The sequence below is a fragment of the Ochlerotatus camptorhynchus genome, unplaced genomic scaffold (assembly GCF_037179485.1).
Source record: "Ochlerotatus camptorhynchus isolate MF236.1 unplaced genomic scaffold, CSIRO-AGI_Acam_v1.1 ptg000310l, whole genome shotgun sequence".
NCBI lineage: Eukaryota > Metazoa > Arthropoda > Insecta > Diptera > Culicidae > Ochlerotatus > Ochlerotatus camptorhynchus.
The window spans coordinates 138,271-152,404 of NW_027040798.1; the positions used below are offsets into that span (position 1 = coordinate 138,271).

General features: G+C 39.6%; 1 protein-coding gene across 1 annotated transcript; it reads left to right on the forward strand.

Annotated features, from left to right (window-relative positions):
• Nucleotides 1-7,795: 7,795 nt before the first annotated feature.
• LOC135707418 (cuticle protein 18.7-like) lies at nucleotides 7,796-8,521 on the forward strand. The gene is made up of 2 exons (XM_065229233.1): nucleotides 7,796-7,934; nucleotides 8,002-8,521. The coding sequence occupies exons 1-2, from the start codon at nucleotides 7,923-7,925 to the stop codon at nucleotides 8,518-8,520; spliced, it is 531 nt and encodes a 176-aa protein (XP_065085305.1). The 5' UTR covers nucleotides 7,796-7,922; the 3' UTR covers nucleotide 8,521.
• Nucleotides 8,522-14,134: the final 5,613 nt, after the last annotated feature.

Consider the following 14,134-nt stretch of genomic DNA (forward strand, 5'->3'; position numbering starts at 1 on the left):
CGGAACTTCAGATAAGTTCACGGAACTTCAAAGAACTTCAGGGAAGTTCCGTAAAGTTTTCAGAACTTCTGACAAGTTTCCAAAACTCTCGTCAAGTTAACAGCTTTTTCACTAGATTTCCAGAACTCTCGACAAGTTCACAGCTTTTTCACTAAATTTATTGAACTTTCATGTTTATAGAATTCAAATAAATACACTTAACTTCCGGAAAGTTCTTGCGTCAAGTTCACTAAACTTCCACCTTCCGACAATTTCACAGAGTTTTTGACATCTTCACTGAGTTTAAAACTGGTTCACTAAACTTCCGACACATTCATAGAACTTCCGACAAGTGGATAGAGCTTCCAAAAGCTTTACAGAACTACCGTTACCGAGCAGTTCATAGAACATCAGAGCAGTTCATAGAACTTTCGAGCATGGTCGTAAAACTTTCGAGTAGTTCATATAGCTTCCGAGATGTACTACTACTATTGTCTTTATTAAAAACAAATCTCTCTTTGAGCTTCCGAGCGGTTCATGGAACTTCCGAGCAGCTAATACAACTTTCGAGATGATCATAGAATTTCAGAAATGTCCCTAGATCTTCTGACCAGTTCATAGAACTTCCATGCAGTTGACAAGACTTTCGAGAAATTCTCAGAATTTGCGGGATATTTGTAGAACTCCCGAGATGTTCATAGAACTTCCGAGCAGTTCACAGAACTTCCGAGATGATGATAAGATTTCCGAGCAGTTCATAGAACCTCCGAGAAGTTCCAAAACTCTCAAAGAACTTCCGAGATGTTCATGTAACTTCCAAGATGAGCATGGAACCTCTGAGATAATCACAGCACTTTCGAGCAGAAAGAAGAACATGCGTAGAATGTATTTTGTATTTTGATTTGTAATAGAAGTCTCCTAGACTTGTTCCTAAAGTACTCTCGATTTTCTTTGAATGTCTTCTGAAATCCTCCTGAAAGTCTTCTGGTCTTCCTCTGAAAATCGTTTGAACTCGGCCCTTTGAGCTTGCCCTGAAAAGTACACCTTTATGGTCCACTGGACTTCTCTTAGAAGTCCATTGTCTTACTTTGGAAGACCTTCGGGCTTGTTATGAAAGTTCTCACAATTTTCCTTGTATGTCTTCTGAATTCGCCCTGAAACTCTCCTGCCCTTGCCCCGATAATTTTCTGAACTCCGCTTGAAAGACCCACTTACCATGAAAGATAAGAATGCCATGAAAAGTGCTCTGAACAAAGCCTTGAAGATCTCTGCCTCACCCTTTAAGCTCCACTGGACTACCCAAAAAAGTCTCATAGACTTGATCTGAAAGACTGTTGGACTTGTCCGGAAAGTCTGGACTTGTTCTGAAAGTGCTCTCGATTTGCTTTGAATGTCTACTCAACTCGCCCAGAAAGTCTTCGGGTCTTGCCACGAAATTCTTTAGAACTCTGCTTGAGAGACTTGACTTGATGACAGATGAGCTTGCCTTGAAATTCTTCTGGGCTTGCCTTGAGACTCTGGCTTAAAAATCTCAGGACTGCCGACAAGTGCATAGAACTTCCGACAACTTTACAGAACTACCGTTAAGTTCGCAATACGTCCGACAGGTCCCTAGAACTTCCAAAAAAAGTTCACAGAGCTTCCGACCAGTTCATAGAACTTCCTTCACAGATCATTCGATAAGTTCACTGAACTTCCGACATATTCATGGATTTTTCGAGAAGTTTCCAGAGCTTCTGGCAAATTCACAGAATGTCCGACCAGTTCATAAAACATACGCCAAAATCACTTATATTCCTACAATTGCACTGAACTTCAGACAAGTTCACTGAACTACTTACAAGTTTGCAGAATTTCCGACATATTCGTAGAACTTCCGACAAGTTCACAGAGCTCCAGTACTATTAAGAATCTCTCTTTTCTTCTCCGCTTTCTTTGTATTCATTTCGTTTCAGTATTCCCTTCACCAGTTCCTAGAACTTTCGTGTAGTTCACAGATTTTAGAGATATTCATAGAATTTTCGAGATGTTCATAGAACTCACTAATGGCATGGACATTTGTATTTTGATTTGTACTGGAAGTCTCCTAGACTTGTTCCGAAAGTACTCTCGATTTTCCTTGAATGTTTTCTGAAATCGTCCTGAAAGTCTTCTGGTATTGCCCCAAAATTCTTGAAAGACCCTCTTACCATTAAAGATGAGTGTGAGCTTGAATGCGTAGAACGTCCCTTGAGCATTCCTTGCCTCTGTAAGGTCCTCTTAAATTGGCTTAAGTTTCAGCATTCCCTTCACCAGTTCATAGAACTTTCGTGCAGTTCACAGGTTTTAGAGATATTCATAGAATTCTCGAGATGTTCATATAACTCACTAATGGAATGGAAATGCACAGACAGTCTTCGATACATGCCCATGCTCTGAAATTCTTTCGGACCTGGCGTTCTGGTCCATTAACTTCAGGAAGTTTTCAAAAACTTTACGGTTGTTGTCAAAATTTCAGTTATAACTTTAAAGATCTTTAAGGAAGCAACTTGAACTTCGAAGCAGTTCTGAAAATTACAAGGCAGTTCCATGAATATCAGAAAAATATCGAGAAATTCAGGTAAATTCCTGGAACTTTAGTGCAGTTTCATTCACGGAGATTCTGCGAGAAGATATGGGAAGTTCCGAAAAAAGAAACTTTTAAAAAGTTCTGTGAACTTCAGGAATATCAAGAGAACTTCAGGGAAGTCAAGAGAACTGCAGAGATGTAGAGAGAACTCAAAGAAAATTTTGGATTGCAAGTGCCAAGAGAAGCTAGGTCTAGAGAACTTATGGACAGTTCCAATAACTTTAGGGAAGTTCCGAGAGCTGCAGGAATGTCCAGACTTTCGGAGAAAATTTACATAAGCGTAAGCGTAAGTTCCGATAAATTCAGAATAGTTACATGAACTTCAAGATAATTTCGAGAACCTTAAAATAGGTTCGAGAATTTCAAACTAGTCCAGGCAGACGTGGTAAATGTCATAGAAATAGTGACCTTGTGTGGCATTAATAAAGATTTAAAAAAAATATTTCAGGGCAGTTCCAAGAACTACCGGAGAATTCAGAGAACTTTAGGGATGCTCCGAGATAATTAAAACAAATCATAGAACCTATAACGGCATTTCAATCAATTTAAAGCAAATTACAGGAACTTTAGAGAAGCTCCGGGAAACTCAGGAATCAATAAAATTTTTGAAAGAAACATCGGGAAAATGCGAACGGATTTTAAGGGAATCCCGTGATTTTTATGGTAGTTTCAAGAACTTACAAAATAGCAGGAACCTCAACAAAGATCAGTGAACTTATGCAAAGTTTGCACATTTTTAGGAAGTTTCATTATATTCAGGGAAGTTTCGAGTATTTCAACGACGATCAGAGATCTTTAGAGCAGTCCCATTAATTTCATGGATATCCAAAGAAGTTCAGGAAAATTTAGAATTTTAGGTGAAGTTCCGTGAGCTTTTGAGACATTTTTAAAAGTTAAAGAAAATTACGTCTACTTCAAGGAATATTCAAAACTACAAGGGACAGCCCTATGAGGTTGTACGCAATGGTGACGTAGGACTACGTGGTCTTATATAATAAATATTACATCGACATGTTTCGTCTGGAAACGATTTTCTGATAACTGTGTTGGGGATGCAACATATGCATGTACGTTATTGGTGGATTTGTTACTTATTTCAACGCTTTTGGACAATGCTTGACATGTACTTCTCTTTGAATAGTTTTTTGTTAAAACTCAGCAGTCAAAAGCATTGCTATCAATGTGTAGAAATATTTCTGATCGAATGGTGATAAAATTATTGAAATTGGTCCAGGGACAGTTGAGTTATCGACGTTCCAAATCTTTCATAATTTCGTTACATGTTCCATTTTCGATTTTCACAAATGTACCCCCATATAGAAATCACACGTCAAAAAACTGCAAGGCAATTAAATTAACTACAGTAAAATTGCGGAGACATCCATAAATTTAGGGAAGCTCAGAGACCTTTCTGGTAGTCCCATAAGGAAAGCACATTGAACATCAAGATAGTCACCATTGAGGAAATTTTAAAATGATGATGGATTTGTTTCCATAATTTCAGAGCGTTTTTATGAGTTTCGGTAAAATTTTTGGAGAACCTTAGTGAAAATCTTAGAACGACATTTATTATTTCGTTGTAATTTCAAGAAAATTGGGACTGGAATTTTAGGAAACTCCAAAGAACTCAAGGGTAGTTAAGAAATTTCAGGAAAACTGCGGGAACATCATAGAATTGCAGTGAACGTCAGGAAAGATCAGAAAACTTAAGAGAAATTATGATTTTTTGTTTATTGATTTATTTGATAAGGCTCAATCGAATTAACTTTACAGAGCCGAGGATTCTTTTTCACTATACAAAACATCGTAAAACTAGAGTCAAAAGGTACAGCACAATAAACACTTTATCTTCTGCCATCCAATAAGCGTCCTCCATCAGAACGGGAGCCGCTTACAGTGGTTGCATTGTTAGGCAGTATCGCCAACGGGGGGCAGAGCGCTTCCATTGCAGCAATGGACGCAAAACGTGGTCACCACTCACACACTCATCACAAAAACGGTTGCTATCCAAACATCAGGAAAATGCCAACTTTCAGTTTAAAAGAAGTTTCGTAAGCTTCATGGCTGTTTCGAGATTTGAGGGCTCTTCGCGGAAATCTATTAATGCGGAAAAACTGCAGAACATTTGAAGAAGTTCCCAGATTTTTATGAAGTTCAGAGAACTTCCGAGTTGTTTAAATAGCTTCAGTTTTTTTTTGAACTTCATAGAAGCTTAGAGAACTCAGGAGAAAGATACATTCAAAAAGTTCAGGGAAGATTTGAAAACATTAGGACTGTTCCATAAATTTTAGGGAAATTACAAAAAAATTAAAGAAGTTTCGGGGAATTCATGGAAATTGTTAAGACTTCAGGTCTATCCTAGAATTTCAGAAAACTGTGAGAACTTCAAAGATGATACATGATAGTTAGGAAAATTGAGACAACCAGTTCAGCTAAATTTAATGATTTCAAGGGAAGTACCGTTAGCAGCAGAATGACAGTATTGCATAAGAAGGTGAGTGAGACAACAGTAAAGACCCGAACGACTTAAGTACAATTTCAACTGGAAGTCTTCATCCTGCTTCACGGTTTCAACGCTGGTGATTTATCGATCTAAATAAATCGCAATTCTTTGGCGCAACCGGTGTAAATATTTACCTTGTATGACAAAAGCCAGATAATCATGATGTTCGATTATTGAAAACAATTCAAATGAAGAAAATATGAGAACTCCACGCTAACTTGAATGCACCCATAATAGAGTAAAAAAATACCCATTTTGTAAAAAAGTTACTTAACTCACTGATGAGTAATTTTGTTTACCCATTCATGAGCATCTGTTACCCATTAATGAGTAACTTTTACTCATTAATTGATTAACAGTTACTCATTAATGGGTAACAGATACTCATTAATGAGTAAACAATTCAGTGCTAACATTTGAAAACGGCACAAAAGCCATTTGTAAACAAATGGTTTGTGGGCCCTTTACTCACTACTTGAAGTACACCCACGCGACACAACAGCAACATCGGGTAGGGGAAATTTTCCCCTTCCTGACGATGCTGTTGGTTTGCGTGGGCGTTCTTCGGGTAGCGAGTAAAGGGCCCACAAACCATTTGTTTACAAATGGCTTTTGCGCCGTTTTCAAATGTTAGCACTGAATTTACTCATTTAATGATTTAAGCAAATTTTCTTCAAAACGGGTATTTTTCAACCATTAATGGGTGCTTTCAAGTTAGCGTGTATAGTATAATGCTGTCATGATTACCTAAGATTCGAAAAATAATGTAAATATTTACACTGCTTGCACTGAAAAACAAAGTCGTTGAACATAAAAAAAAAAAGCAAACGAGGAAGATTAGGGAAATGATGCTTCTATGAGTTGATATAAAGGGTGTCCACGATGAAATTGCCACACTATTAAATTGCTCTAACTTTTTAACCGTTGGGTAGAATTTAATGAAAATTTGGGTGGATTTAGTTCATAGTGCATTATTTACATCCTGCAAGTTTTAAAGTCCTGTGATCAAAACTCGCGGAAATGGAGTCGAAAGAACAGCTCGTGCGTGATAAAATCTTGCGCATTCATCACGAGAACAAGGATCTCTCGCATCGTTCCATCGCTAAAACGTTGGGAATCGCAAATTCCACGGTGTCGCGAGTGATTAAGCGGTTCGAGGAACGGTTGACCACCGATCGGAAGCCCAGAAGTGAAGGAAAAAGTATTCCGTACAACACCAAAAATCACAACCGCGTAGTTGGGGCCTTCAACCGAAATCCGAACGCCTCCGTTAGGGATGTGGCTAAGAAGCTGCACCTAAGCCGAAGTTTTGTCCAGAAGGCCAAAACTAAGGCTGGGCTTCGAACGTTCAAGGCACAAAAGGCCCCTAATCGCGACGAGAAGCAGAACAAGTCCGCCAAAACCCGTGCCAGGAAGTTGTACCTCAACATGCTGACGAAAGTTGAATGCTGCATCATGGACGACGAAACATATGTGAAGGCCGACTTCAAACAGATCCCCGGCAACCTGTTTTTCACGGCCAAGGATAAGTTCAGCGTTCCGGAGCATGTCCGCACTCAGAAGATGTCCAAATTTGCGAAGAAATTCCTGGTTTGGCAAGCCATCTGCACGTGCGGGAAGCGGAGTGCACCTTTCGTGACCCAGGACACGATGAACGGACAGGTGTACATAAAAGAGTACCTCCAGAAGCGGCTGTGCAATCTTCTGGCCGGATTTGGCCTCATGCCACTACTCCAAGGACGTGCTGAAGTGGTATGCGGACAATAAGGTCAATTTCGTGCCGAAAATGTTCAACCCTCCCAACACTCCGGAGCTCCGCCCCATCGAGAAGTACTGGGCGATTATGAAGCAGCACCTTCTTAAACGACCTAAGGTAGTGAAGACAGCCGAGGAACTGAAGAAAGTATGGGTTTACATGCAAAAAACGGTTGATTCACAGGTTGTGCAGAATCTTATGGCCGGGGTTAAGGCCAAGGTGCGGGCATTTGCGTATGGACTGTAAATAAAATACGAGTAAAATGGTAAAATGAAGCTTAATAGTTATTTCTCAATCCCTGAAAATTTGATGGCAATCGGATGAAAACTCGAATTTTGCGAATCAATTTTGTGTGTGGCAATTTCATCGTGGACACCCTTTAGTTTGTTTACAATATCAAGCTTTTATTCGCGAGAAATCAGTGATTGATGCACCTGGTAATAAAAGCAGATGCGCCCTAATCTAGAACCACACCGGATGTTGCATCTTATGTTCATGTTGTATAGGTACAGAGCTAAATTTTGGGAACAGTTTTCCCCCATAACATCTTCATGACATTTACCAGTTCTGGGTGCAAAAACAAAAAACCGAAAAAAACGGGTCTTAAAACGGTCGAAGCATGAATGAATCGGTTGCATCTCTCTCTCTCGTTTGTCATGGAAGTTAATTATCGTTTGCTAATTTACTCATGTGGGAAATGAGCAAACGCTGCTCCCCCATGGTGGCAAATTGGGCGAGCGTGCCGCCGAGTCTGGAAAGAGCCTACTGGAGCGGATCGATCGTTCTGATCGGTTCTTCTTTCACGGCTGTTACCATGCGACCGGCTTGGCGAAGCAGGCACCGATGCACTCACCGACCACATAGCAACAATAACCACAATTCGAAAGTGACCAGAGCCTACTGTGTGTGGAATGTATAAAACTGCTCCCTATGCAGTAGGTTAGGCACAGTCCGCGAACAGTCCTCGTCCGATTCAGTACGACCAGGAGGTTTGCGTTTACAGAAGCACTCAATAGTTTCAGTTAGTGTCTATTTTTGATTTGGAAAATTCACCCAAACCAGAACCAAGCCATACAATGAAGGCCTTTGTAAGTGAAAGCAAAAGAATACCTATAATGTGACTAGTTACTTAACGAATTTATGCGGATTTTATAGATCTTGGGATCAGTGCTGCTGCTGGCTTCGGTTAGTTCCGGATCGTTCGTTCCTGCCGATACACCGGAAGTGGCCGCAGCCAAGGCTGCTCACTTCGCTGCCCACGCAGCTGGCAACCACTGGGGCCACCATGAGGCTCCAGTTCAAAAGTGGCACGGACCCATCCACATTCCGGTGATCCACAAGGGCGTCCCGGTCGAAACCCCCGAAGTGCAGCATGCCAAGGCTTTCCACGCTGCCGCCTACGCCAAGGTTGCCGGATACGATCATTATGCCCCGGAACCATATCACGCCTCAGTTGACCATCACGAAGGTGGAGCTTGGCATGGACCCCAGCACGTTCCAGTGATCCACAACGGAGTTCCAGTTGAAACCCCAGAGGTTCAGCATGCCAAGGCCGCCCATCTGAATGCCCTGGCCAGCGCTCATTCCGGACCTGCTTCGTGGGCCGAACAAGGCCATGGGCATGAGGATGACGGCTCCTACAAGCCGGAACTATACGAAGGCGGATATTACTAAGTGATTTATCACCTAATTATTGAGTGCCGACTACCAGGAAGAATTCTCCCACAATCGTCAACTACGAATCAACAACATCCATCGAAGTAGGTGAATCTGTTTTGTAAATACATTGTATAGTGGGAGTAGCTTCAAACTCCAGCATCTTCAAACGAACAAGGAATGTCAAATCGATCGAAGAACCAAACAAGTGTGAAAAATACCAAGAGGTGAATGTTTATTAAAAAAGGTAGAAAGAGTGTGTTGTAGCGTGTTTTAGCATCACGTTACGAATTCAAGCTGCATGTTCAACATTTTCATTAAGCCACCCATTGTTGATTCGCAATAAAGAGTTATTCGGTATTCTCTCGTTAAACATCAATAACGTTTTCGTTATTTAAACACTTCAGAAGATTGTTAATCGTGCAACAACTGCTTGAAAGTGCCATGCCGTGCAGAAATTGTGTTTCGACATGGAAGATACAGCAAAAACCTGCAAACCCTTCGCACCATTACTCCCTGGGGTCGTAGATCAGCATATTTATTACTCCAATAACCGAATATTCTACCTCACTTAACACTTACACAACACCCAGCTCAGTCGTTGCTCGGTGGTTCCGGACTAGTTCACCCATCCAGACCATAACACACCAACCATCAGAACAACGACGACGACGACGACGATGGAAGTCGCCGGAATTGGCTTCCGGTGTGACGCAAATGTTTGCGGTGGGTAAACATAAATTTGAATTTTCCAATTACTTCCGCCGCTGGGGGTGTATGGGAAATTTTACTCCTCGCAATGAGTGGCAGCATCAAAAACACCCGGGCACTCGCACGTGGATTGAGCAGCCAGCTGACACGAATGATGGTTGGTTAGTTGGTAGGGACCTGTCCCCCCCCCCCCCCCCAACAGGACATGCATATAATTTGCCACAACGTATGCGAAGAACACTCGCCGTTTCCCATTTGTTTGCACAACGCGCACGCCGAACGGATGCTGTTGGCCCACGGAGGGAGTGAAGTACCTATATTTTGTCTTTTTGTTCAAGTTTACACAAATATTGCCCGGGATTCATTGCGGTCGTAGGTACCAACTGGCACCGTCAGTGACTGCCGTAGGCCTCGAGTTGTTTGTTAATTCGTGGGAGATTGGAACACACTATTAAATGGCAAGACAGCGGTTTTCGTTGTAACTTGAGTTTTTGCTTTTAGTGGATGTAAGCGGAAGGCAAGTACACAAATATTCATCTTGCTTGACTAGACCATGTTTATTCACCATTCCAGCATAATTCATTTTAGCGTGTGATTGTTCGTTCGGTTAATCGTAGTAGGCGTGGTAGTTTGGTTGATGGTTTGATATTCTATTAGTTTTAACAGTGCTACTGCAAGGAAGCAAATAAAAGTGAAAGTGAAAATAGTACCTGTGTGTTCTCCGTTCGTCTGCTGGATCCTGATACTTACCTTGCCGGTTTGTCTGCTGCTCTGCACCTATCCAGGCACTTGGAAATTTTGGTTCTATATATCTAGATAGAGCTGGAATTAGGGCCTAACAGCTTTTGTAAACAATTACTTCTATCGATGATTTCTAGAAATTCAAGGCTCGCCCACGCAAACCAACATCCTCATCGGATAGGGAAAGACTTCCACTATCCGATGGTTATGTTGGCCTGCGTGGACGTCATTGTTTACAAAAGCTGTTTCGCCGTAATTCCAGCTCTATCTAGATATAAGGTCTGAGGTCTGACATAGGCAATGATTTATATATAAGGTCTGATAAAAAGGGCTTATTGGTGTTAGTGAAATGAGCAAATGTTTAGTGGTGTTCGTATTTAATTGCAATGTTTATCTTTTTACACAAAACAGCTGTGGGCAGTGACGTAATTCTATCTGTTCGCAGTATGGAATGTTGGATAGAGTGACGTCGTCACTTGATTGTTCAGCAAGTTTTCTAAATTGTTGATTCTAACACCAGTAACACTTGTTGACCCAGACATTATATCAACGTCATTGATAGAGAGGTTCTGATGAGACGGAAGCGGTTGTAAACTGCAAAAATGCGGGACCGAAATCCGTACACCTAAGCACGAGAGAATCATTAACGGTCAATACTAAATAATGCTATCACATTATGCTCTGTATCACATCTTTTTCCTATACATTTATCTTTATTTTACCATTATTTGCAAACACCAGGTCTTAAAATTACCTTTAATTATAAGAAAAAAGTATTTAAATTGCACATCTCTTGAATCAAAATCCGTACAGCGTTCTGCGATTGAATCAAAATCCGTACAATTTTGAATCGAAATCCGTACACTGTGTTGAGGATGAATCAAAATCCGTACAGTCATGAATCAAAATCCGTACATGCATGTAAATCGATCTAAATAAATGAAAAAAAAAAAAACATGTTGCTGTCTTGAATAAAGTATTTTTTTAAAAGTTGCTTGGCTAGGAGTCCAAAACATATATACTCAAATACACTAGTTTACAGCATGTTTGAACTTTGTACGCTGATGGTCATTTCCCATGTAAAATCGTGCGCTGAATCCAAAAATGTAGTCCAAAAAAATCTCAGTAGGACAGTTTTTGAGATGTAGCTTAAAAATGAAATCTCACTTAAAAAAAAAACGAGTTTACTAAAACCACAAAGGAAAGGTAACTGATATCTTTTTATTTAGGAAGGTAACTGCTCTGGATTTTTATGCTAACTAATATAATGTTTAAGGATTCATTTCCTCCAAATTTTATTCTATACCAGTGCTTTGGGTTAAATATTATTACAAGAGTTTACCTCCGATCACAACTTCGAGGTCTTTGAAATTTGACATGTGATAACGTGCAAGATGCGCTATACTTTGGAACTTGGGGGCACTCCAGCTCAACGCTACAAAACATTATTAACCGGGACTAAACTGGCGGTGTAGCTTGGACAATGTTGTCGAATCAATAATAGCAAACTGATGCGAAGACTGCCGAAACATCTTTAATACACCGATAATGGAAACGCTCCACCAACCCACTGGCATCAAGCGATAGAATAAGCGGTTCCTAAGATGGTACCCCTATAATGGCGGATAAGTGAAAAAAAATTACAACCATCTTCGAAACCAACAAAAAAGACAATGAATTAACATCAAAGATTAGTTTTTCGTTTTGTGCATGAAAAATAAAATAAACGTTAGTTAATTACTAAAACTTAATTTAATTTAAAACGTCAAGAGAGTAATAATCATACAAATGCAGATCTTTCATTGCTTCTTTTCCATTGTTGCCATTGCCTTTTCAAGTTATAATGCTTTCTTACTTCCAGCTTTCTTTCCTCTTCTTTCTCTTCTTCCTCCTCTTCCTCTCTCGCTCAACCTTTTCCTTTTGTCGTTTCTCAATCCTTTGTTTCTTTGCGTTCTCTTTATGAATTTTCTCCCGTTCACTTTCATGTATATTTTCGGCCATTCCTCGCTGGTGGCTACTGTTGGGAATGCTCTCTTGCCCATTTCTGTCTGCTCTCTGTAATTTGTATATGCGTCTTGGTGATATCCTGTAGGGGAGCAGCGCTGTTTTCCTTGACGGTTCTTGACGCTCTTCATTTAAAGATATTAATAATATAACATTTACAATACGAATAAAATAAGAGAGTAGCGATTCAATACGGCATCTCTTATGGTGGTGAATGGAACGGCAGAATCCCTGGATGCTTCTCGGTAAGATTTCCCCGCACGCATCATTGCCACAGTCTTCTATAAATCCTCCGGCGTGTATTTAGCTTCCATGATCTGCTGAAAAACATTGGATAAAGTGGAGTCGTCATTGTTAATGCACAAGTGTACGGATTTAGAATCAGCTGTTATATATGGATCGAAATCCGTACAGTACTAATTTTGATAAATAAATACCATATGAATGATCCATTGCTTAGAATTGAGATATAAAACGATAAACACTTACCTCACTGATCGACCTTCAGGAAACTACTTGCAAAAATCACTTAAATACGCTTAACAACTGGAAGTAAATCCGAGTGATTTTCTTAGAAAATCGTTAAGAACGCAACCGATTGATAGAAATGCCCGACACATGATAAGTTTTTTATTTTTCTTATTTTAATTGCATGACATACTGCTTAATTGTTGACGTAAACATCAAGCTAATGCATGAATGAACATGAATATGTATTCATGTTTAATATTTACATTGTTATGATGCATATAAATAAACAAATTCAACAGGGTGTACGGATTTCGGTGCTGTACGGATTTCGGTCCCGCACGGTATTGATTGGAACACGCAAAAAGTGTCAAATCCGGAGAACTTCGAGATTAGGGTGTAATTGCTTTTGTAAACAAACACGTCATTTGCTGATTTCTCGCGAATTAAAGCTCAATCTACAAAACTAACAACACAAACAGGTAGGGGAATGATTCCTCTATCATTTGGTATAGTTTGTTCGGGAGATTGTGTTTTTACGCCCAAATCTCAAAAATCTCCGGAAATTCTAGTTTGTGGCTAGCAATTCGACAAGGCCGACAAGTACGCATTCTGAGCAGTCCGTTGGTATAAACGTCGTCCAAGAATACTTTGTCTCAAGCCTTAAGATTTTTTTTGTTATAAAGGTCTATGAATTTCGTAGAAGAACAACAAATTTCCCAGCAGTTCAATGAACTTACCAGAACTTCAACAAACTTTCCTCAAAATCTACGACATTTCCTGAGGATCTACCAGTTCCAGAAAGTCCTTCGAATTAAATCGAAAGAAGTTTAATGAATTCACCTACTAAGTTCGCAAGAAACCTACAAAAATCCAAGAATTTCCAAAAATCAAAGCAGTCTTAAAAATTTCTTTTAAGATTCATACCAACTTCACATCAGTGCTACGAATGTCTCAAAGATCTACCAGATTTCAAGAAGGTCATTGGAAGTAACACAAGTTCTGTGATTTTCTCAGAAGATTTACGAAGATTACACACTAAGATTTTGTTTTCGTGTTCGGTAAATTTTATTGAAATCAGAACAGCTGAACGTTCGGTAAAACTTTAACCTTCATTTTAAAGGCTTTTGAATTTGAAACTAATTTCAAAACATGTTCATCCTTGTTTTAATGATCAAATCTTGTCATTTTAGTGGAGATTTAGTTTCAAAGTAGCTGATTCAGATTTCGGTAAAAATTCCCGAAGTCGGCGATAATTTTTAAGTGTGTATACGAATTTCTAAGATTTTCCAAAGAGTTCTAAAATTTCCCAGAAGTTATACGAATTCCACAGAAGTTCTACGAAATTCCAAGAATTTCTACTAGCAATTGTTAAATTTTACCATAGGTTCTTCGAATCATCCAGAAATTCTACAAATTTCCTAGAACTGCAACGAACTTCCAACAATTTTTCCTAACTTCCATAAGGATCTACAAATTTACCGGTAGTTTTACGAACTTCTCAGATGTTCTACGACTGTTTCAAAAGCTTCAGAAGCATCCAACAGTTTCTATGAAATTTTCTCAGAAGTTCTACAAGTTTTCTAGTAGTTATATGATTTTTCCGGAAGCTTCATAATCGTATAACGACGCCTACAAACTTCCCATCAGCCCTAGAAGTTCTATAAGTTGTAAAATATCTCAGAAGATCTAAGAGCTTCTTAAAAGA